Source organism: Lates calcarifer, linkage group LG9 (genome assembly GCF_001640805.2).
Source record: "Lates calcarifer isolate ASB-BC8 linkage group LG9, TLL_Latcal_v3, whole genome shotgun sequence".
NCBI classification, from domain to species: domain Eukaryota; kingdom Metazoa; phylum Chordata; class Actinopteri; family Centropomidae; genus Lates; species Lates calcarifer.
Window position 1 is genome coordinate 22,708,501 of NC_066841.1, and position 25,140 is coordinate 22,733,640.

The 25,140-nt window shown below is 40.7% G+C and overlaps 1 protein-coding gene across 6 annotated transcripts in view; it reads left to right on the forward strand.

Moving 5' to 3' along the window:
• The window catches only part of nek6 (NIMA-related kinase 6), a 35,455-nt gene that overhangs the window by 2,940 nt on the left and 7,375 nt on the right, over window positions 1-25,140 (forward strand). The window contains exons 2-9 of one of the 6 annotated variants that reach the window (XM_051072717.1): window positions 9,479-9,639; window positions 15,815-15,914; window positions 16,703-16,843; window positions 19,051-19,113; window positions 19,400-19,510; window positions 20,212-20,320; window positions 20,699-20,806; window positions 21,129-21,223. In XM_051072717.1, the coding sequence (XP_050928674.1) occupies window positions 15,837-15,914; window positions 16,703-16,843; window positions 19,051-19,113; window positions 19,400-19,510; window positions 20,212-20,320; window positions 20,699-20,806; window positions 21,129-21,223 (705 nt within the window). In that variant the 5' untranslated portion in view covers window positions 9,479-9,639; window positions 15,815-15,836. Of the gene's footprint in view, window positions 1-9,478; window positions 9,640-15,810; window positions 15,931-16,702; window positions 16,844-19,050; window positions 19,114-19,399; window positions 19,511-20,211; window positions 20,321-20,698; window positions 20,807-21,128; window positions 21,224-25,140 lie in introns of those variants that run through there. The other 5 variants (XM_051072716.1, XM_018699156.2, XM_051072719.1 and 2 more) reach the window with 5 other exon arrangements.

Below are 25,140 nucleotides of genomic sequence, written 5' to 3' on the forward strand. Positions count from 1 at the left end.
GCAGTTAGTCAGTCACATACATAGAGCATATACAGAGCCCCTGTATTGTCTTGTCACAATCTCGGACCCTAGATACAAGGACTGCTATTTTAATTAAGCAACAAAATGGCAAGCTGAGGAAATGTTGAGGGAAAAGGTCAACTATGACGTCACAAAAGAGCTGACCCAAAGCCAAACAGCAGTGCAGGTAATTAATTTGTTTAGATATATAATGCTTTCAGTGTCTTTTTAAAGATACACTAAAACATAGTAATTCATAAAATTGTATTTTTGCTCTACTTAGATCAGAGGATTCCCAGAACCGAGAGCACCATGGAATACAGGAGAAGCAACAAATCCCACTTCCCAGACCTTGCCTCAGTCACACGCAAATACCTGTCAGCTCCTTGCACTAGCATAGACCGTGAATGTTTGTTTTCTGCTGCAGCAAATGTTATTGTTAAATAAAGAAACAGAATCAGATGTGAAAAGGCAGAGATGCTTCTTTTTATTAAGAAAAATGCCCCACTGATGCCTTCACACAGCAAATTCTTCCTCAAAACTTAGGAAAAGACAAAGTTGCAGATGAAGCAGAAATAATTCTGCATCAGCCTTTAAAGAATCACCACAGGCAGCAGTATGACCAATGTAAAGTTACTGCAAAGAAGGAAAGAGAACGTAATGCTACTGTTTGTTCTGTCAGAGCTGTTCTATGGTTCATTATGTGTATGTTCTATACCATTGGAATAAATACATTTTGGATTTGTTTCATTCTCATCCTTGGATTACCCTGCAACCCTTAACGGATAAGCGGTATAGATAATGGATGGATGGATCCTTGGATTAGTACACAGAGCAGTTCATATTTCAATGATCTCTTAAATGGTAATGCTCCATCACATGTTTTACATGTATGTAGTGAATCCTGGACTGAAGCTTGACTTTCAAAATTATATTGCAAATCAAATCGCAATCACAATATCTGTCGCAAAAATCGCAATAAGATTTTTTCCCAAATTGTTGAGCCTTACTACTTTGATAATGATTATTGGCATTGGAGCTTAGTGAAACAGTGTATCTTACACACCTTAGTGTGTGCTCACACCACTCAATCACCACTGTGTCCAAATAATATTTCACCTGCAGACACAAATTTTCATTCAATTTCAATTCTTTATGCAACAGAATGAGGTGGATGCAGCTTTTGTATGCAGGTTGTCTGGCCTGTTTATGCTACGATGTATTGGCCTTGTACTTACAGTAATGAGCATAACTGATGTCAGCTGGAGTTAGCTCATCTGGTTCACTGTGATCACTGCAGTTGCACTGCTCAGCTGATCGCTGTGTGTGTGTGTGTGTGTGTGTGTGTGTGTGTATGTGAGACGCACAAAGTGAGAATGCAGCCCCGCCCTGGGCAGAGAGGACAGAAATGCAGTGGACATAATGAAAAAAAAATAAAATGGGCAGGTGAAAGGTGCCACAATAAAGCAGAAAGAAGGACGAGAATCAAGGGCATATTTGCAGGTCACACTCATGCCTCTAACTGTAAAATTTAGTTGCACTGTCTCCAAAAATGCTTGCAAAGTGCAACTAATTTCCTGTGCAATAAAGAGGCTAGCACACTGCAAATCACTCAACATACCACAATAACTAGAAGAATAAATAAAAGAAAGCCTTAACAAGCCCTAACATTATCCACAAAATGAGGTGGTGTGGTGCTATTGAAAGATAAAACTGATCTGAAAGCGTCTGAAAGGAAGCTGAAAGACCAAGAGATGACTAACAAAAGAGATATTTTGGTGCTGAGAACAAGGAACTACGTGAGCTTGAATATATTGTCGTGGCAGATGAGGCTCTATGGTCCAAAAGACAACTTTGTAAAGCAAGTGGCTTGTTGCATTAACGGTATTTAATGGTATTTAAGGGACAGTTGATCAGCTGGGTTTTTCCTGGCTCAAAATGAGGTGGAGGTGGTACCATCCATGCATGTGTACAGTGCCTTCAGTTAGCTCAAGGAAACACCATTGTAGGAGTTCTGAGATTTGGCCCCTGTGAACTGTAAATGAAAACAGCCTTTATTATATTTGATGTGACTAACTTTGCTGTGTTAATTGTAAATGAACACATTAGCTTTTAGGTTGCATTTCATTTAATGTTGTGTTGAATGGGGCAACTTTATTTTAAATGCCTGTTTTACTGTTTACCGGTGTTATTAGCAATTAAAAAACAAGTACACACACAAATATCTGTTTGTAGTAGCCTACATATAAAAATGCATTATGAGCATCATCCTGAGACACTCTTGCCTATTTGTGAAAAAAACAAGAGAAGAAAAGGGATAGTAGGCTACGCAGGCCTGCCTCTCAAACACACATATACACACTCAAAAAATCCCCACTACACCACTGTTTGCTTTTGAAAAAAAATCACATAAATGCTGGCTAATGAATTGGCAGCTTAATACCCTCACCTAACTCTGATAGTCCTCATCACTTCCACTTGTGGTTGTGCACAAGTTTCAGACCAGACAAAATTTACAACATGTCATCAGTAACATTTTAATTGTCTGCGCTGTTTTACCTGTCCCCTAACCACTGCACCATCATGCGGCCCCCGAATTTAGGAAACCTTTTTAAGAAATTAGATGTACGTGGATGCAAGACAGATTTTGATTATTGTGATACTGTGCACATGTCTCAGCCTTCCATGGAAGGTGGATAGAAGGTATGTGCAGACTGGAGGGAATTATCTTCAGGGAGCTTTGGAACTTTGTGTAACAATTGAAGGTATTGTTGCACAGTATACAGATACCAGAAAAACGGGTGGACCACCGCTTACATTTGCTCTCGTTACTGTAACCAAAGAAGAATCTGCTGGTGAGTATGCAGCATCATGGTCTGTGACCCCTGGAGGGCAGAGCTCCATCTTCAGAGGAGAGACCACTCTCAGCTTGCAGTCTATATGTTCTAAATGTTAAAATTCAGTGAGTGAAGATTCAGGGACTGTGAAGGGTGCGAGGGGTGCATTTGCCCCTTGGGATGAGGTCTGAGTATGGATTCAAATGAAGGATGGTGTCATTGGCCATGGTTAGGGTTAGCATTAGCTCGGCATAGATAGAAAAGGTTGCATCTACCTGAGGTAATCACTGATTTAATGCAGCACCCAGTGGCAATGGCATATGTCCCAAATAAAACACACCTGCCACGTTGCATGGTAAGTGTGTGCTTGGTCTGGCTTAGATCCAGGTTCTAAAATGCTGACAGTGGGTTCTTTGGCTGTGACTTCTATGTTCACTTCTGTGGTCAGTGGGGTGTGACTTGTTTAAAGTATTCTATCAAGTCATTTGTGTGAATTAAAGCATTGTGGCCTACCTAGGTCTGCTACTGAGGTGACGATGCACATAGAACACTGCACTTACTTGTAGTGGCAGGCCGTGCATGTCACACCTAGGCCTTAACTGGTGTTCTACCTGCATTAACCTACCTCTTAACACCATCATCATGATGTCACAGCTATAGAAACCATCAACAACATCCAGAAACACAGTATAACAGATCTTTGCTTCACAGACAGACATGTCATGTAGCCAGAATAAATGCCATTAATGAAGCAATGCTATAAAAACCCACTTAACACAATTCAATAGGTGTCTAAACACTGCAGCCACAGCTGCTCCACACACATTCTCTCCAGCAGAAGCATCAATATTAAGACAGACTTAGACTTAGACTAGACTTTATTGATCCCTTGGGATGACTCCCTCAGGGAAATTAAGTTTCCAGCAGCTTATATGGATAGAAAAGCAGCACACATAGGACAGTTTGCAAGCAACAACAGCAACTGCTTGCAAACAGGTATAGAGAATATATGAACAATAAACAGTAAACTCTTAATAGGATAAAAAAATATATATACTATAAACTCTTAGCTAAATATACAAACTATAAATAGAATAAAATAAGAATGAGACAGGATAAATAAATATGGATAACTGTATATGGCCTGTGGTTAAATTAAAATGAAATTATTGCACTGTGGCGGAGGATAAGGTTATTGAGTGTCCGGGTGGGTTATTGCACATTAAGTGGCTACTACTCCTTCCCTTCTGTCCTCTGAACTCTATCTCCTCCTCCCCCTAAGTGAGGAGTTGTAGAGCATGATGGCATGATGAACAAAGGAGTTCTTCAGTCTGTTGGTCCTACACTTGGGCAGGAGCAGTCCCCCCCCCCCCCCAAGCACACCACAGTGTAAAAGAGGACACTGGCAACCACAGACTGATAAAACATCCACAGCAGTTTGCTGCAGATGTTGAAAGACCGCAGTCTCCTTAGGAAGTACAGCCTGCTTTGTGTCTTCCCATACAGGTGGCTGGTGTGTGCTGTCCAGTCCAGTTTATTGTCCAGCCACAGCCCGAGGTATTTGTAGGAGTCCACAGCCTCCACCTCAGCTCCCTCTAACAGGACTGGTCGCGGTCTTGGTCTGGACCTCCCAAAGTCAATGACCAGCTCCTTCGTCTTAGAGGTGTTAAGCCGTAGGTGGTTAGTGTGGCACCATGCAGCAAAGTCCCCCACCAGTCTCCGATACTCCTCCTCTCTGTCATCCCTGATGCACCCAACGATGGCTGCGTCATTGGCGTACTTCTGTATGTGACACAGCTCCGAGTTGTAACAGAAGTCCGAGGTGTACAGGGTGAAGAGAAGAGGGGCCAGCACTGTGCCCTGGGGGGCTCCAGTGCTGCTGACCACAGTGTCAGACGAGATGTCCTTCAGCCTGACGTACTGTGGCCTGCCAGTGAGGTAGTCGGAGATCCAGTCCACCAGGTAGGGGTCCACTCCCATCCTGCTCAGTTTGTTGCGAAGCATGGGGGGCTGGATGGTATTAAAGGCACTGGAGAAGTCCAAGAAGAGGATCCTCACTGTGCCACTTCTCTTATCCAGATGTGAGTGGGCTTGGTGTAGCAGCTACAGGATGGCATCCTCCACCACGACACCTTGCTGGTAAGCAAACTGCAGGCGGTCCTGGGCGTGTTGCACTTGGGGTCTGAGGAGGCTGAGGAAGAGCCATTCCAATGTCTTCATCAGGTGTGAAGTGAGTGCCACCGGTCGGAAGTCATTCAGCTCGCTGGGCCGGTCTCTCCCAGTTCTGCAGTGCAGGTCTTCAGTAGTCTTGGACACACTTTGTCCGGGCCTGCTGCTTTCCTGGGCCAGAGCTTCCTCAGCTGTCCTCTGACCTGGTCTGTGGTGATATGAGGCGGAGACTGTGTTGAGGTGGGGGAGGAGGAGGGGGGTGTTGTGGTGTCTGGGGGGAGGTGTGTGGAGGGAAGAAGGAGAGATGGCTGCAGTGAGGGTGGGGGTGGGGGGGACAAGGACTGGTTGAACCTATTGAAGAAGTCATTCAGTTCGTTCGCCCTCTCCATTGTCCCCCCTACACTCTGGTCTTTGTGTTGTGACCTGTGATGGTATTCACACCTTGCCAGACCTCCCTCATGTTGTTTTCCCTCAGCTTCTGCTCCACCTTTCTCCTGTAGCTGTCCTTAGCTTCCCTCACACAGTGTTTCACCTCCTGCTGTGCTGCCTTCATGGTCTCCCTGTCTCTGCTCCTGAAGGCAGCCTTCTTCCTGTTGAGGACAGCCTTGACTTCCCGCGTTACCCATGGCTTGTTGTTAGGGTAACAGCGGACTGTCTTGACAGGGAAGACCACGTCTGCGCAGAAGTTCAGGTACTCTGTCAGACAGTGTCATCCCCTCTATGTCCTCATCATGCGGGTTGATCAGCACATCCCAGACCGTGGTGTTATAACAGTCTCTCAAGGCACTTTCCATCTCAGGGGACCACCTCTTGATGGATCGAGTTGTCACCAGCTGCTTTTGGACCAGGGAGGTGTACAGTGGCAGTAGATGAACCAGATTGTGATCAGACTTCCCCAGTGGGGGGAGAGGAGTCGCTCTGTATGCATCCCTTACATTAACATACAGAAGATCAATTGTCCTGTTGTTTCTAGTAGGGCAGTCTACAACCTGATTAAAAACAGCCAAGGTAGAGTCCAAAGTTACGTGGTTAAAGTCCCCAGAGATGATAAGTGCCTCAGGGTGCTGTGTCTTGCAGCCTTGCTGTGAGTGGATCTTCTCACATGCTGTGGCTGCGTCCGCACTCGGAGGGATGTAAACACCGACAGTGATCACGTGACTGAACTCCCTCAGCAGGTAATATGGCCGCAGGCTAACAGCTAGCAGTTCGAGGTCACGGCAACACAAGACTGTCTTTACGGAGATATGTCCTGGGTTACACCAGCGGTTGTTCACATAAATGATGAGTCCCCCACCTTTGCTTTTACCGCTTGCTTTAGTGTCTCTGTCGGCTCTCACGGCAGTGAATCCCAGCAGGTCCACGTTAGCCTCCGGTGCGAGGTGGTTTAGCCATGTCTCGTAAAGATGAACAAACTGCTCTCACGGTAGATCCGCTGGTTGTTCAGTGCGGATAGTTCATTGATCTTGTTCGGCAGCGAGTTCACATTCCCCATGATTACGGAGGGAATCGATGGTTTGTAGCGTCTCCGATTCTCCGCTACCTCGGCCTTTCGCTTGGCCCCGGCCTTGCAGCCCCTGGGTCTCTTCCTCAGCTCCGTCGGGATGGAGTGTCGTATCCCGGCTCGGCCTTTTGTGCGTAAGGTCAGCAGTTCCTCTCGTGAATAACTGAGGAAACTGGCTCTTGGCTGCATTTTCAAGTTACAAATATCCATAGGATATATATATACAGCCCACAATCTCTTCACAAGAAGAACAAAAAGAGTAAGAAAGTAGAGGGAAAGAGGTTATAAAAAGTAAAAAGTACTAGAAAACTGGAGAGCTACTGGAGAGGCAGCCGTCTCCCACAGTGCCAACAACATTAAATGACAAAGATGTAAACAATAAAATATAGGTCAAATGCATTTTACTCTCCGAAACTGCTGATTATTTGTAGACAAATAAAAAAAAAACTACTTCTGTCTCCTGACTCTTTCCTCATCCTTCTGACTCCTACTCCTAAAGCGAATTAAAACTTGTGCGAGAAATACGACTGGGCAGACTTGACTTTCAGCATTACCGTCCATAGTGATAGAAAATGACTTATTGTTGGACTGAGACAGATAACCTCACTGAACTCTTCCTCCTCCTTCAGCTGTTGTGGGTTGAAAAAACCTATACTAACGTGTTTTAGCTTGTGCTAGAAGCTATAGATGTGGTTTGCTAGCTGTGACCAGTACACTCTCTGATCATCTAATCAAATGACATGAAAATGTTGATGTTAGTGAAGGCCTGCTAGATGGCACTGATCTCGCGAAATCTGATTGGTTAAAGGATCTGCGAGGCAACAGTTTTATTGCCATTCATTTTAAATTACTGGGGCCTGCACTGTTGATTCTGAAGATTTCTGTTAACTTGGCAGCACAGGGCTGAAATCTGATTGGATAAAAGCTCTAACATAAATAGACTGTACTGGGAGCAGCACAACCAATTAGAAATAGTTTAATACATATAGTATTAATGGGGAAAAAAAACATATGAGCATATAAGTCAGTGATTGTGACAGTGTTTGGGCCAGCAGAGAAGGACTTGCTGGCTGTGATGGCCACCACTGCTTGCCTGATATGCAGGGAAAACCCTGACTTTTCTGATAATAAATTAAAGAATTATATGTCTTTGTTATATCTTTATAAGTTTGTTTAACCTAACTACCAGCAGAGTAGCTGTAGTTTCCAGGAGGAAGACTACCACTCTCAGTCTTTTGCCATTTATAATAGTCTCTCTGTCATTTAGAAAGTTGAGGAGTGATGAGTCATTCATTTCCAAAGGGCCTCTGTATGCAAATTGCTGCAGTGCTTTGTAAAGTCTGACCTTGTTTAGCCTCCACAGTACATTTACCATGTGATTCTATTTACATATTTGCTTTGCGTCTCCTGTCCCTCTGACATCGCTCACTGTCTGTCTCTGTGTGTGTGTCCTCTTGAAGATGAGGGATCAGACTAGAGTGAGGCTGTAACACACTTGTTGATATAATAACACACTTTTTAATCATAAAGTTAGTTTATTATTAGTGTGGCATCATTATATTTTGCTCTCCTCTATTGATAAACATCAGTAATATGACTGTTAATTAGTGTCACTTGTTTCCCGGAGTTCTTCAAAGACAGTCAGGCCATTTGATCAACAAAACTGTCATTTCTACTCATTCCAAATCAATAACAAATTGTCCTCAGGCTTAGAATTGGACTCAACTCCAAGGCTGCTAGTATCCATTTTTCAGGTCGTGGTACTAGCAGGATGCTAACAGGATGCTAACTGTCACTGTGCTGCAGCATTAGAGTGGGTGTGGTTTCAGCACATTCAGTGGATACGCCCCCAGCATGTCAGAGCAGGGGGACATGTTCTTTCTGTTCTTCTAAACACTAGCTTGTCCACAGATGTTGCAGTGCAGTGTTGGTCTGCCATCAAACATGTTGGTAACATGTTGTAATGCTGGCACAGGGGTCCTGCTGTGATGTACTGTAAGAAAGTATTACAAAACTAACTTTTTTAAACAAATAGCTCATGTCAATATTACATTAATCATTTCACCCATATTGTATACGCAGTTTCCCCATCCCCACAGCTCAGCAGGGCAGCAGAGTGTAGTGATGAGTCAGTTTTTTACTCACATGAAACCCATCACTGGTTCTCTGAGCTAAAATGTTTGATATCAATGATTTCAATTTTCACTGACCTGGACAATGTCATCTGACAGAGAAACATGGATGTTCGTAAGTAGTCATAAGTCATGGCAGTAATGTTAGTTAGATCAGCTGCAGCGCACCAGAAGAAGTCAATGATAACATACTGTTAGCCAGTTAACATATTCATGCAGACATGCTTCATGCTTCCCTAGAACTTATTGATGTTACTTCTAAACTTTGTGTCAGGGTTGTACAGTTTAGAACGAGACTCCTGGATCAGAACTAACATTACTCTGTAGCTAATATTAATAATAAAGGAGCCTGGGCTCCTGTTGGCCATGACAGAAAATTGGTAAGACTGAAAAGAATAGCTGGATCTGATGTTTGTTCAAAATAGTTTGTGAAAAATGAAATCCACAAACTCACTGGCAAGCTAGCCAGTGAGCATCAGCAAGCTATCGTCTCTGCAGACACACTTCAGTGTAACTAGAAACTCACCACCACAGTTGCTCACTGAAATAGCTTGTTATGTGCAGGCTATTGATAATATGCCACAAAGAAAAGCACTTTAGTGACATACTTACAGTTTGAGGTTCTGAATCAACATGCTGGCCCAATGAAGTTGGAGCTGCCTGTCCTTCTGTAACAGCATAAATAACAGTTCTGGCCAGCCAGCTGGTGGGCCACGGTGGCTGAACCCAGTTGTGAAATGCAAAGTTCAGACAAAAATGCAGATATTTTATTGCTATATGAGGTCCCAAAAATACATATGAAACCACTGGTGTCTAATGTTCCCTTCTTTCCACCACAGCAACAACAGAGACACTTTCTTCCTGACATTGTGATCACTGGCACAGCAGTCCCTGCAGCATACGTGGGTCTGCTCTGGTGCCAGGACTGCTCAACCTGGAACTGAGGCCTGGAGCGGAAGTTTGTTTATGGACTTCCATATCATTCATGCATCAGAGTGTCAGGAAAGTAGAAAAAATGTTGACAGAGCAGACTGGAACTTGGGCTTTTGTCTTACTGGGAGCATTTTAACATACACTCACCTAAAGTTTTTGAAAATTGATGTTTAACATGGACATCCAACATCACAACAGTATATAAATGAGAAGAAGTCACGAAGAGCATAAAATGAGCTTTTTAGTAAAGGTGGGAGGGAAAGTTTAAAATATGACCATACCATATACAAAGCCTTTTCAGCATTTAATTCTAGAATTGGAGTTTGAATGTTAGTTCAGATTGAGCAGTCTGTAGATTTAATGTACATGTAACATTGTGTGACAGCTGCCTGCCTGCCTTAATCCCACTTAACATACATTGGTCAATATTTAAAATAATAAGAGGGCTGTAGGATTCACATTATGTGCAGTCCTTACCTTGCTCATTTGCAGTCATTGGGAAAGTATTCAGACCCCTTCAAATTTCCACTTTGTTAAGTTGCAGCCTTATGCTAAAGTACAAAAAGACCATCTTTTCCCCTCATCACTCTACTCAATGCTACATAATCAAAATTTTATAAAAAGGAAAAACTTGTTTCTACACTTTGAGTGGTAGTAAATTCAATTTATTGGTCATCATTTGGAAAGGCACACACCTGTCTTTATAAGATGTCACAGCTAACAATGCCAAACCAAAAACCAAGCGGTGAGAAAGAAATAACTTTCTGCAGAGCTCAGAGACAGGATTGTGTCAAGGCACAGATTTGGAGAAGGCAACAAAAAAATCTGCATGATGATCCAGCATCACGTCTGGAGGAAACCAGACGATGCTTAGAGATGCTTGCCCCTCCGGAAAGTCCTGACATATCAGAGCAGGGTAGGGCAGGAAGCCACTCTGTTTTGTCTGGTGGGTGTGGGGACATGGATATAAAATAACATGTTGCTTATGTTATTTGTATTTTAATAGATTTTTTTTTCAGTCCAGTAGAAGTTGATATTTCTTGTGGTGCTGGCTGGCAGTCCCCTCTGTGATACATGCATTGTGCCATGTAAACAGAGCTCCAAAGAAACACCTGTGAAGTAACTGATGGTCTCCCAGTAAAGCATCTGTATAAAATTCTTCTTGTATTATCTTTCTATTATCTTCAGCCTGCTATAGTAATCTCTGCATGGCAGGGTACACCCAGCACCAGCTACAAGTCTATAACAGAATTAACACCCATATGGACAAATATTTTCACACTAATACTCACACTTACAGGCAATTAAGAATTTAGAAAGCTGAATGCTTTGTTGTTGTTATAATGTAAAAAATCTCTATTGTAATAATTCTTTGGAAATTTCTGTAGCATTCCTAAGAGGCACAAAGCTGTTTTTTGTCGTGTTAGAGGAAGAGGAAACAACTGTGTGTGTTCAAGTTGACATAGTGTCTCAAATTAGGGTCAACAGCTCAGGGTCAACAGAAATGAAAAGACACAAGCAGCATCTTTGGAAAGTACCTTTTGGGTTCTGGCTTCAGTCACTATTTTTTCCTGGTATTATTCAGCTTTTGGACAGAGGGGAGTGGGGAAGTATAACCAGGAAAAAGTCAAATTTTTAATTGAAAAACCTCCGTCTTTATGTCTGTCCAGTGGATGGATTGTTGAGACCCAAGGAAGTGCACTGTCAACTGAAGTTTTTTTTTGAATAAGTGATACTATCAAGGAGTAAAAAAATTTGATAGATTAGATAGATAAAATAGATTTCTTAATTTATATACTAATGCAGTTCACGTCAAGGTAGTGCTTGACCTTTGATGATGTCATCAATGACATCAAATTGAACTGTTTGCATATTCAAAATGTGTTGCAAGTCTGGTGGAGGTAATGCCACACACCTGATGTCAGTGCATTACATTGTTACATTGCATTGTTGTTTGGGGTTCTATTTACTCTCTCTCTGGTGGTTTGGAGTTTGTATTTTATGTTTTCTCAAGAGCCCCTCACTCAGAAAACTTTAGTTGACAAAGCACTCTCTTGGGTACTCAGCAATACACCCACCCAGTTTGAACTTGATCAGATGAGTGTTGTTGAGAAAAGCAAACGACAGATGGACAGAAAGAATGACAGACAGACAGGGATTTCTGGGTTTATAGTAGTAGTTTGAAGTTGATTGGATGAGTGGTTGTCAAGAGCAGGTTTTTTTGCAATTTGCCTCTCGTTCACCAATGTGCACCATCATTCACACCAATGGCAGTAAGCTAGCATGCACAGGGCTGGCCTAACCACCAATTTGTGTTTCAGTGTCTTGCTCAAGGACACATGTGGACTGGAAGAGTCAGGGCTCAACAACAACAACACATGACTGTATTCTTGTGTAAAACTGGTGTTGCAAACGCTATAATTTTAATGCCATGTTAGTGGCATGGTTCTATGGATCGCAGTGTTGATTTGGCAGTCTTTTGGTCGATACCCTACTTAAGTTCAGACTGAAATGTCTCAACAATTATTAAATGGATTGGCAGACATTCATGGCTCCCAGATGATGAATCTCGCAGACCTTTGTACTTAACATTTAGAGTTTGAGTGAAAGAAAAATTTAATGATGATGGCTTTTCATCTAACATCACCATCAGACCAAAAATATAATTTGTCCAGTATTTTGTTAATGGTTTGATACCTACAAAACTATTGCCATTCCCACCTTAGCTGTTCTTTGTGTTTATTTTAGCATGTTAGCATGCTAAACTAAGATGGTGAACATGGTATAAACATTAAGTATTATAAAAACGTAGGCAAGCAATATTATTGTGAGTATGTTGGCTTGCTGACAAGTATTTACCACAAAACACTGCCTCACAGCCATTAGTCTTGTTAATCTTTCTAATCAGTAAAATTTTCCTCATATTCACAAAACTTTAAATGTGGTGGAAATTCAAATAGAAATGAAATGTGTAAATAGAAATGTGTAAATGAGAAAAAAAAAAGGTTGAAAATATGTCAGTGCTTCAATGAGATGGAAGTTGAGGAAGTGCAAACATAGAATATAGAGTACGAAAACATCAGGAGTCCATGATACTGCATGCACGCATGTGTGGAAGATGTGCTCAGCCATGAGTAATGATAAAAACAAGCCTACTTATAACATAATGCAATCTATGTTTCCAAAATGAAAGCCCAAATTTGATTTTTCATAATAGGTTGTTAAATATGAGACTTCCAAGAGAAATATAGCACCAAACATGAAAGGAACACATTTCATCTTCTCACTAAGCCTGTTAGAAAGGAATATAGTGTGATTTGAACTGTGATTAAGAATAGCCTGGATTGTTGGAGGTCATTTTGTCATAGCCTATGGTGGTACCTACCTAATAATCCTAGGGCATACTGGGTAATATAGGTTTCAATATGAAGCCTTCTTCTCACCCCTGCATTCACACATAGGCTCTGTTGCGTTAGCATTCCCCATGTTAATCTCTCCCTGCTCTGACTGGTTTATGTTCATAGTGAGTGAATGAAACAGAGCCCTGTTCCAAAATGTAACATTGTGTAAAAGCCAGAGAACAAGGAGGGTCAAGGAGCACCAAATCACTGGATTAGAAAGAAATTGTAAATCTGTGGCATCTGTTCTCTTTGTCTGTCTGTCTGTCTCTCTCTCTTTCTTTCTCACACCATTTAATCATAATATTAAAAACCATAACTGGTTTTAATGATGTGGCCAATTGGTGTATGTTGCACAGATCTGTTCCTGTGCTGTAACCTAACTCATGGCCCAGTTGGCATGAGGCCCAGTTGGCATTACTTACATTTTAATGGTTAGTAGACCTGAGTAGGTTACGGTGGGCACAAGTTAGCACATGTACACTCAGCTAAATACTTAAAACTGACTCATCAGAGATGGGGGATGGGGGTGTTGAAGAATAGTGCTTGTAATGTTTTAGGACAGGAGAGCAAGTTTCAGCATGTCCCAGTTTAGACATTTTAGTAGCTATTTGTGGTCAAAACAAGTCATTAATATTTCAGCACTTGGCAATGGTAACTCCAGAGAATGAGGTTGTCCTTCACAACATATGAATGCTACAGGCGCCATTTGAAAGTTTGTCCTTATTTGAATAACGCTGGAGAGAGAAGGCACAAGATCACACTGAGATGACTCAGCTAGTCACAAGAAGGACACAAATGATGCACCGTCTCACTCTGTGATTTGCTTTCATCCACTCATTTGGAAATGGCCTTCACATTTGCAGTTAAGGCTTAAAGTCATAAGCCTTTCTGTCAGTCAATGATATATCAATTTATTGTTTAAATACCTTATTTTTATTTTGTTTGCTATATGTATTTTGCATTTTGGGGGCAGTGTAACAAGCTTCAAAAACACTTACATATAGATTATAAAGTTGGTATGCCAAATGACTTACAAACTCACAGCCAATCACAGCCAAATGTTGAGGCATGGCACAGACAGCCCAGTTGACTAAATCATTATATCATTATTATTATGTAAACTCAGTGTAACAGTTGTCTAATCAGCTATAATAGAGGTTTAAATGAGTGATAACTGTGAAAGCTAGAGATGACAGAAATTATTTGCTTACACATATACTGTGTTTTAATACAGCTAAACACACACTATAGTTTATCTCATTTATATACATCAATCATTAAACATTATGACCTCTGGTGGATGAAGTGAATAACATCGATCATCTCGTTATAACACAATGTTCTGCTGAGGATTCTTTGGTCCTGATATTCATTTGGATGTTACTTTGTCATGTACCACCTACCTAAATATTGTCACAAACCAAGCACTCACCCCTCCAATGGCAACAACACTCCCCAATGTCAGGGGCCTCCCGCAGCAGGATAATGTTCCCACCACTGATTCAGTACCTGTGGGACCTGACTAATACTGTCTAGGTCCCCCTCATACTGGCAAAACAGCTCTGACCCGGACATTGGCAGCAGATCCTCTTGGGTCCTGTGGGATGGTGCCTCCATGGATCTGACTTGTTCTGGATCATCCCACAGATGCCAGAATGGACAAAGATCCTGTGACAAGCATCAAAGTGTGCAGTTAATATAATAAACTCAGCCTGATGGCCTGATGGTGACAACAGTCTGGCTGTCACTTTAGGAAGTAGAAAGTACTGAAAATATATTTTCATCAATGCGTTATGTCATCTTGTCTGCAAAATAAAAAAACTGAGTTTGCCTTTATATGGCAATCAATCAACACAATGTTTTAATTTCATTATAAATGTCATTTATATTTAGTTTAGACAGAATTTGAATTCTTATGCACTACTACTTAACACGTAAGCAGTTCCCATGTGCATGGTCATTATTATTAATGACCTTTCTTACAATACAGACACTGAACACCAAAAAACCCAAGGATCTCATTATAGATTTCAGAAAGTTCAGATTAGACCCCTCACATTATTCATCAACAGAGACTGAGTGGAAAGGACTCACAACTTCATATCTGTAGGAACCCATACCTCTGCCAGCCTCACCCAGTCTGCCAACACCATGGCTGTTGCCAAAAAAGGCACAGCAACGTCTGCATTTCCTGACACTGGAGGAAAAACAGTCCAAATGAAAAGCTGCTTCGACTGTTCCTCAGTACAGAGCATCCTGTAGGATGCTGTACTGTGGTATGCCAGTTTCTCAGCAGCAGACAAAAAGGCCCTCCAAAGGGTCATGACACAGCACAAAAAAAAAAAAAAAATCACTGGCTGGATAGTCCTCTGCTCAGGGAGGGGACAGGGTAAGCTGTAGTTTATATCAACTCAAACATGCAAAATGACAGTTCTGATGTGCAACAGCATCATTCTTGATCATTTCTCCCAGTGTGCAATCAAACATCTACAAATTGATCTTCTCAAGACACCTTTATATTTATCTATTTAATTTATTACTTATCTAAATTGGACTCTGAGTTTCAACTTTGTGTCACCATACGGGAGTAGTAATCCAGATTTTGTTGTATTTTAATGCAATAACAAAAAAGGCTTTCTTCTTCTCTTTTTCTTTCTTTCTTTCAACCCATGCAGCCTGTTGTCTTTACAGGACATCACCTCGCTTTCATACTTTATCTCTCACCTGCCTCTTATAACTTGAGTTTGAAAAGTCTGTGTTTTTTACGCTCTGTAAAATAAAATGTATGGCTTTGAACATGCTGAAAAATGTAAATTTAACTGTTATCTTCCTTGTTACAGTAGTGGGGAGGTGTGATGCCGCCATGGAGGCACAGAACAACAACCAGCCCAACTTAGAAAACCACAACAATCTCTACAAGATACCTGGTCAAGAGGATCAGGTAGGACGCCTAACCAGTATGTTATTAGATACTACTTAGTTAAATGTTGCATGTTCAAAAATGTGATGTCTATTATACTTTCTATTCCCTAGTGTATCCCTATTAACATTTCTAAAGCTCACTAATGAACATATTACATCCAAATTGAATCCTTACAAAAACGTACTTCATTTAAAAAGTTATTTAACAGGATTACATGCTGGGCTATTTATTTGCCCTGTGCAGTAACTTCGTGTCCTCACCATGAAGAAGTCCCTGCTCCTGGCCAAGAAATAGTCTGGCACATAAAACCTCATATAACCACAACTGCAGTGAGATACAACTTTTGATTTTGTGTCAGCAAGAAATAATTATACCTAGGCTTTTTCAACAATGCATTTATTGATTATTTTATTGTAACATATTGCGCAATAACAATAACACGAAAGCTTCTGGATTTCTATGGCACGTGTATGAGACCAAAACTCAGTGAGGTGTCATGCTGTTTCGGTCCCAGGGCTGCTACAATTTTTACAAACTGTGCTTGCTGTGTTTGAAGCTTTGAATCTTGTTGCAGCACATATAGAAAGAAAGCCCCATAGCTTCAGAGAGCTATAAAAGACAGAGTGTATTGTCACGAGATGAGGGCAGCTCAAACTAGATCTGTGAAATAAAAAGCTTGAGTGTTTGGCTGTAGTTTGTGGTGACTCATTCAAAGCCACAGTTCAGCCAGTAGTTGCGATTTATTCAATGCAGCTAAGCTCTGTAATGATATCGTTAAACCTTTTATTATGTGTTTTCTTGTGCAGAAAAACATGCCAGCCTGCAAGTACTGCTGCACTCTGGCAAACTTCCGCATTGAGAAGAAGATTGGTCGGGGCCAATTCAGTGAGGTTTATAAAGCTACATACCTGCTGGAGGGACAGCTGGTTGCACTCAAGAAAGTCCAGGTACATTACTGCGCAGTGTATTTTACACTGCTTCAGGGCTACACCTTAAAATGTTTTATACCGTATTCAAAATTCTTTATTCTAAATTCATACATATGCACTTATGTTCCTCTTAGCACAAAAATTGTCTCCTAACTATTATCTCTTCCACCTGCTTTTTTGGCACCTAATTAGTCCCACACTGTTTGCCATAGAAACTTAATTCAGCAACAAAATGTGTAGCTTGATTGGGAGTTACTTTTGTCGGTGACATGATTCACATGATATGATGATAACAGTGGACAGTATGCATCAAGATCACGACACAAATGGCTCTATTTTCAAAGAAAACATAAAAATTAGCGCAGCAGCATTCTCTCACACAACTTACCCTCAGCAATGCAAGGGAGTAGACAAGAAGAGCTACGGAAGCTCAGGAGGTATGGAAGAGGCAAAGTGCAATACTGTAATTTCCACAGGATAAATGGACAAAAATAATGGTAAATAAAAATGATATTCACAAAATAAGATAAATCTAAACTAAGATAATCATTTAGATTCCTTACAGACAGTTTTCATTTTAGCTTGTTTGTAACCATTAGTTAGTAGATTAACCAGCTTAACGTGTCAGGGGACTGAGAACAAGACAGCAGAAAATTTCACTTTTCTGCAGCTTGTTGAACAAGTGGTTTGATAAAGTTCTTGTTGGCCTTTTTATTGCACTTAAATTAACGAACTTAATTGTCGTCAACTTGAGTTCATTTCCCTTGGTTCACCGCAGCCACTCAGCTGATCTCTCCCTATGTGTGTGTGCGTCATTTTGTCCTCATTTCTTTGCTCTTTCTTTTACCATACGCTGTTTGAGTAACTTCTCTTATGTCTATACACGCAAGTGACTTTGTCTATCTTACAAGCCAAGCACCAACAATTTAAGCCAGAAAAACAAAAGTGCTGGAGTATACCTTTTCTTTTCAATAATCCTGCATTTTTGCCTTGAAGATTTAAATGCCATTTAGCCAAAGCCAACTTTTTCTAAAGTTATTCAGCTAAAGTTACAGTAATTAGTACGGTTATTCCATCATCAACTACCATGAAAACCAGGCAGGCTGCTCATCTGCCAATGGAGTGCCAGAGAACCATCTCTGACTTCCAGCAGAGACAGCCTCATAAAATTGTTTTGCAACATTTTTCAGTGTTTTACCCAAATAAGTTTATGTGCTGAACTTATAGGTCTGAAGACACTTTGGTCACTTAAATGTTACCGCACAGAAAAGCCCCAGCTGAACTGGGGTTCAACCTGGAATCTTCTTGCTGTGAGGCGACAATGCTAACCACCTTCACCATCACAACTAAATGCATATCCTTAACCTGACCCTAACTTAAAGCTAAATTTATCCCTAACCCTAAGACCAAGTCTTTACCCTCAAAAAGCCATTTGAACCTGTAGGGTCCAGTGTCTTGGGCCCCACTGAGATGTCAGACTCCACCAGTAGAGAGGGCCTCAGGTTTTTGCAATAAAACAACTCACACATTCAAACACACAAACACACACATTACTATTTGTAATTTAGGGTTATGGCATGGCATGTTTTACATCCTTCACCTAAAACAACATAATTTACTTCTTTATACAAAATGTATACCAACAGTGCAAATTTGTTTCTGGCATTTCCAGCAATGAAGCTTAGCTTCAGTCTTTTTTTTTTTTTTTTAGCACTCAGCAACGGTGTTAAGTATTAGCTTTCTTAAAGCCAGAAATCCCACTACAGTTTCTTCAGAAAATGCATTTTCTAGTAATTAACAGTGTATGTGGTTTAATCTAGAAATGTATCAATCAACAAAAAAATTCATCTGTTTTGATAATTAACTATTTTGATAGTCAATTGATCATTTTAGTCAGTGTGCAATGCAGTGAGGAGTGTTAGACCTACACATAGGAGAGACCAAACAACCACTCCACAAGAGCGTGGCACAACACAGGAGAGTCAGCTCATCAGGACTGCATCTAAAAGAGAAGGGACACTCTTTCAAGGACAGTAATGTCCACATTTTGGATAGAGAAGACGGATGGTTTGAGAGAGGAGTAAAATAGGCCATCTATGTCCATCCGGAACGTCCATCTTTGAACAGAGGTGTTGGCCTATGACACCAATTATTAGACACCAACAATGCAGTCTTGAAATCCTTGATAAAAAAAGTGATATGTATTTGCATCTTTGTCACTGCAGATCTTTGAGATGATGGATGCCAAGGCTCGTCAGGACTGCATCAAAGAGATAGATCTGCTGAAGGTATAGTCGATGAACCGCAGTCATTGTTTTCAGTGGGTTAGCTAGTGAAAGATATTGTTGAAAGGTTTTCCAGCATTGTTTTATAGAAAACAAGAGCAAATACAAAAGCTGAGAATACATTTAAATGCTTTTTTGATAATGATTTTTAAAACTACAGATAGTTTAATAAATTTGTCCACATGATCACCTCCAGCTGTACTTTACTGTCAGAGCCTCTGTATGCTGTGTTAAGAGTGACAGATTAAAAAAATTTAACAACCATTTTTCTCCTGTTTGTCCACTGCAGCAGCTGAATCACCCCAATGTAATCAAATACCTAGACTCCTTTATTGAAGACAATGAGCTCAACATTGTTTTGGAGTTGGCGGATGCTGGAGATCTGTCCCAGATGATAAAGGTCAGAAATGACTCACAGGCTTACCTCAGATTAAATGCAGACAAGTGGCCAAAACTCAAACAATGAGTAAAAATACTCAGATAGATTAGGTGATTAAACATAAGGAACTGAACTGAAATCCCAGGAATTCTCTCCAAAATACACTCCCCTTTACCGTCCATCCATTAGTTATACCCCTTACCTTTGAAGCTTGTAGAGGAGGAGGGGGGCTGGGGGCTGGGGGCTGGGGGCTGGAGCTAGAGCTGGAGCCCATCCCAGCTGACACTGGGTAGGAGGTGGGGTACACCCTGGACAGATCACCAGTCCATCACAGGGCCAACACATAGAGAAAAACAAGCATTTACACTCACACCTACACTTATGGGCAATTTAGAGTCACCAGTTAACCTGCATGTCTTTGAACTGTGGGAAGAAACCCATGCAGGTATGGTGAGAGCATGAAAACTTTACAAAAAAGGTCCCAGCCAGCCAGCAGATGCCAAGCTAGATCCTTCTCGCTGTCAGGCACTGCACCACTGTGCCGCTCTCCCTTTGACCAGGATCTGTGTTCTAGATAATAATTGTATTGAAGTGAGATAAGTGCACTAATTTGTCTTGACCCAGTTCTACACTGAATTTCACATAAATAAATATTGTGTGGCACCTTTCAGATAAGCACTATAACTTTTGTGAACTATCAATTCCATCTTCTGTCTGTTTAGTACTTCAAGAAGAAGAGGCGACTCATCCCAGAGAGGACTATATGGAAATACTTTGTGCAGCTATGCAGCGCTGTGGAGCACATGCATTCACGCAGAGTAATGCACCGTGGTAAACAACTGCTCACAGATTTACTCACTCCTCTCACTCAAATCCTCTTTTAGACCAGGCACACTTTATCATCTCCATGTTTGTTTCTACTAATATATTTTAATCCTGTCATTCATCTCTTTGTTCTATTAAACCATCTTCTCACTGCATCCATTTTGAATTCATTTTGAATTTCCTTTTTCAACCTTTTGTTTTACTGTTGTTTTACCGTTGCAATGATTCAAATACAAGAACGCAATATGTATAGTATGTGTACATACTGTGACCATAGTTACATCTTTCTTTAGTGCATACAATTTTCTAACCAGGTCTGATTGGTGATATCCAGTTTAAATGTGTGTGTGTGTGTGTGTGTGTGTGTGTGTGTATGTATACCAGATATTAAACCAGCCAACGTGTTCATAACAGCCACAGGGGAAGTAAAGCTGGGTGACCTGGGATTAGGCCGCTTCTTCAGTTCTAAAACTACTGCAGCTCATTCCTTAGGTAAAGCATATACACGCATGTACATACATAACCTGCATACATGAATACATGGCCAATTGCCTCTTTACATAGAGTGCAGATCATGCACAACAACATATTTCTACTCAACTGACAAGAGCAGATTCAAGAAATGACTGAACTGCAACTAACAGTGTATTGTTTTAAACAATAATCAATAAGAGTCAATACAGTGAGGGTTTATATGGACTTCTTATAATAATAATAATGTACAATACTCTTGAAATGATAGCACTATTATTTTTCTTTATAAACTGTGAGAGAAATGTTTTATTTCATTTGTTTGGTACTCTCTCTGTCCCAGTGGGGACACCTTACTACATGTCACCGGAGAGGATCCATGAGAACGGATACAATTTTAAGTCAGATATCTGGTCCCTGGGATGCCTTCTGTATGAGGTAAGTCAAATACACTGTGACTTTTAACCTCCTCACACTGTAAGGGCCCAACTAGTGGCCTCTGTGGACTGCATAGTTAATTGCCTCCAAAAATACAGGAAAAAAGTTTGTTAAAAAAAACAACATAACGTTGATGACTAACACTGGATTTCAAGAGTTGTCCACACAAAAAACATTTAAGCTATTTTTTTTAGTTGTCCATATCATGTACATCTGACAAAACAGATAACATTCCTATTTTAATCAATTCAGCTGTCTACACTGTCTATATTACACTTAAACTAGTGACATACAACCACAAACCTGTGTACACATTATGTAAAAATGCAGTTTGTCCTGAGGGTGGTTTTGAAAGATGCCACATGGGTCCATTAAAATCAAATGGTTTAGTACCAACAGCATGAATATTCTTCATTTTGGTATTTATTTTGTTTGTACATTGATTAGTTTATTTTAGTGTTCTGGATCAGGTCGCATTGGTGACTGATCTTTTTTTCTGAAAACCTTTCGCAACTATTTCATCTCAGTTGTTCTAGAGCTCAGAAGAATGTAGACTCTGCATAACCACACACACACACACAACACAGCAAAAAAAGTGTAATGTGGTAAAGTAGTAAAAAAATTACATTTAGGTGTACCTTGGCTCACCAAGCTTGGGACACTTTGGTTATAGGTTAATCATTTTTCCAGTGATGTTACCAAAATATTTTGGTAAAATATTAAAAGTGGAAGGTGGAAGTCTGAGGTCAGTATGATGCTTCAGCTGTCTCAATTAGTCAGATCAAGTTTGAGATGAAATTCCCTCTTTAGTATTACTATCTTTACACTGCTGCTCAGGAAATAAACACTGTGTCTGAAAAAAACATCCATCCATTCTCTATACCACTTATCCATTAAGGGTCGTGGGGGGGCTGGAGCCTATCCCAGCTGTCATTGGGTGAGAGGCAGAGTACACACTGTACAGATCACCATTCCATCACAGGACATATACTGTCTGAAAAAACAGAAGAAGAACATTGTACTGAAGAGTGAAAGTTTGGAAGATTCCCACTTAATTTGTCTGTGGCTTTTGTCCTCTCTCTCTTACACTAAAACACTAGGAAGGGATCTTTAAAAGGATCATTCCTGTACATTTCAACTTGTTGTATTTCCCATGAATGTGGCTATTGTATGTTTATTTTAAGAATTCTAGTACATGTGAGAACGTCTGCTCTTCTGTGATAGAATATTGATGCCACTACTTTGTGTGAATATAGTTTAAAAAGAAACAATTTGATTAGCTGTATGGTAAGCAAATTCATCTATGTAGACAGGAAAGAATGCTCCGAATTAATGCAAAGACATGATAAAGATAGTGCACCATCATGAAACCAAAATGTTATCATCTATACCACTTAAGGTTCGCGGGGGGACTGGAGTCTTTCCCAGCTGACATTGGGCCAGAGTCGGGGGATATAACTTTAGACACATCTGAAACTAAATTTTATTTTCAGATTGTTTGTCAAAGGAGAACACAGGAAAGGTAATTTACAGACTTGAAATGTATGCTGTAGCAGGAAAAAATCGTTTCATTTGGATATTCACAAAAAGTCCCTTTCCTAACATCCCTGCATGTAGATGCTTGCCACTGTGAACATAATAACCCCATTCTTTGTCACATTTCCTTGTATTTCATTGGAATGTTGAGCTGTTGATGAGACAGTCATCTCCAGAGACAGTGGTTCCACAGCTCTCTGTTTTCGAGAGATTCTCTGTGCATTTGAGAGGTTTTGACAGGCTGGCAGGGACTGAATGAGCAGCATTGTGTGTCGGCCTCATTTATTCCATGGCTGCATTATCACATCTACCACATGAGATACCAGATACTTTTTCATTCTTCATGCTGCCCTCTCCTTTCCTGGCGCATTTCACATTGTTAACACTGTTTCCCTTTTTTACTCTTGACTCTCTCAATTTTACTTTGTGCTGGCTGACTTACAGAAGTAGCAAGATCTGTGGTGGCCCTGAGGGTCAAAGCACAGTGACAATTCAGAAAACAAAACAACATTTCACAAAACACATTGACATTTCAGAAACACAACAACATTTCAGATTACAGAAAGGGAGGGACAACACCTCTTGTTTGCGATTAGACAGAACCCCAGTAAGTTCAGAGTTTATCCGGTGGATGTGTTCATAATCATCATCCACCACCTCATCCATCCACTATCTATGCCACTTATCCTTCAGGTTTGTGGAGAGGCAGGAGCCTATCCTAGCTGACTAGTCATATATATACATATATAGAGACAACCAACCATTCACATACTGTCCTTTCACATTCACACCTACTGACAATTTAGAGTCACCAGTTAACCTGCATGTCTTTAAACTATGGGAGGAAGCTGAAGAACCTGGAGAGAACCCACATAGTCACAGAACTCCACACAGAAAAGCCCCGAACTGGTGGTTGAACCCAGAACCTTCTCGCTGTGAGGTGACAGTGCTAACCACTGCACCACCATGCCATCACAAAAAACAATACTACCAGTGATGACTAACTGTCAAAAAAAATAGTTCCTTATGTCCATTTTGTCTGGGGAAGCAAAGGTATTAAGCCATAACATCATCAGCCAAAAATAAACCAGTATCAGATTCAGTCAAATGAGAACTAACCTACCTCCTAATTTTTTGCTAACATTAATCTTAATGTTAATTAATCTTAATCTACAGACTTTGTAACCAAAAAAGGGGGCTACAAGCAACAGCAGAACAAAATACAAACATGTAGTTAAATGCCAAGCTTTGAGTTTTGGTAAGTTAACAATTTCATTTTGTAGTAACACTGTGTGTGTGTGTGTGTGTGTGTGTGTGTGTCAAATTAGACCAGATCATGTAGTCAATTTGACAAAGCCCTGGCACAGCATTCTAAGCATTCTTATGTGCAGGTAGAGTGAATAGACCAGTCCACTGATTTTCAACATGGTAAAAGTAAAGGGATACAAACTAACAATTTTAAAGTGGGTGGGACTAATAATATAATAGCTACAACACCCATGAATGTAAGGCTGTTAGATGAAACTGACAATGTGTTGAACAGGGTACACCAAAGAACTTTTTCCAACTCCAGTCTTTTCTGTCTTTATTGTTAATTGTCCATAGCAAGACAGTGGACCACAAATTGCTCCTGATGGTAAGGCTGCTGCATTGCAGCTCACTGCAATTGACTGACTGTTTTTGAAGTTTCAGCATGGACAAGAATATCTAAAAGTACAGTGGAGGGATTCAAAATCACTACTGACAAAAAAGCAGTCAGTTTTTTTTTTATGAATACAGTATGACATGGTTAAAAGCTCTGTAAAAGGCCAGTGAATGAGGAGCTTACAGACGGGTGACAAAGTAAAGGAAAAACCAACATAAAGTGTCTTTGGAAGGTGTTGGGCCACCACCTGCCACCAGCATAACTTTAATGCTCCTTGGCAGTGATTCTATAAGTCTCTGGGGATAGAACACCATTCTTCCAAATGATATACCCTCATTTGTTTTTTGATGATTGATTAATTGATTTTGTTGAGAATCTGGTGAAGGACAATTCATCAGACCATATCACTTTTTTCCACCTCTTTGTAGACCAGTGTCTGTTGTTTTTGCACCACTAAACTAATGGGAATTCATCTTTGTAATGTGGTGTTCATGCACTGCAATCTCATTAGAATAAACCGCACGTCACAGTTTGTATTAGGACCACAGTGCAGGCTCAGCGAACACCAGACACACACACAACAGTACCAGTTTACTCAGTCTTTAATTAGCACCAGGAAAACAAGCAGGGTTAGGGGAGTAAGAAGGCAGGGAGAGGTCAGGCGGTTCTTCTCCTGGCTGAGGGAAGAGAACACCAGGTAACTGAAAATGGCAGAGACTGGAGGCTTGAAGGCAGA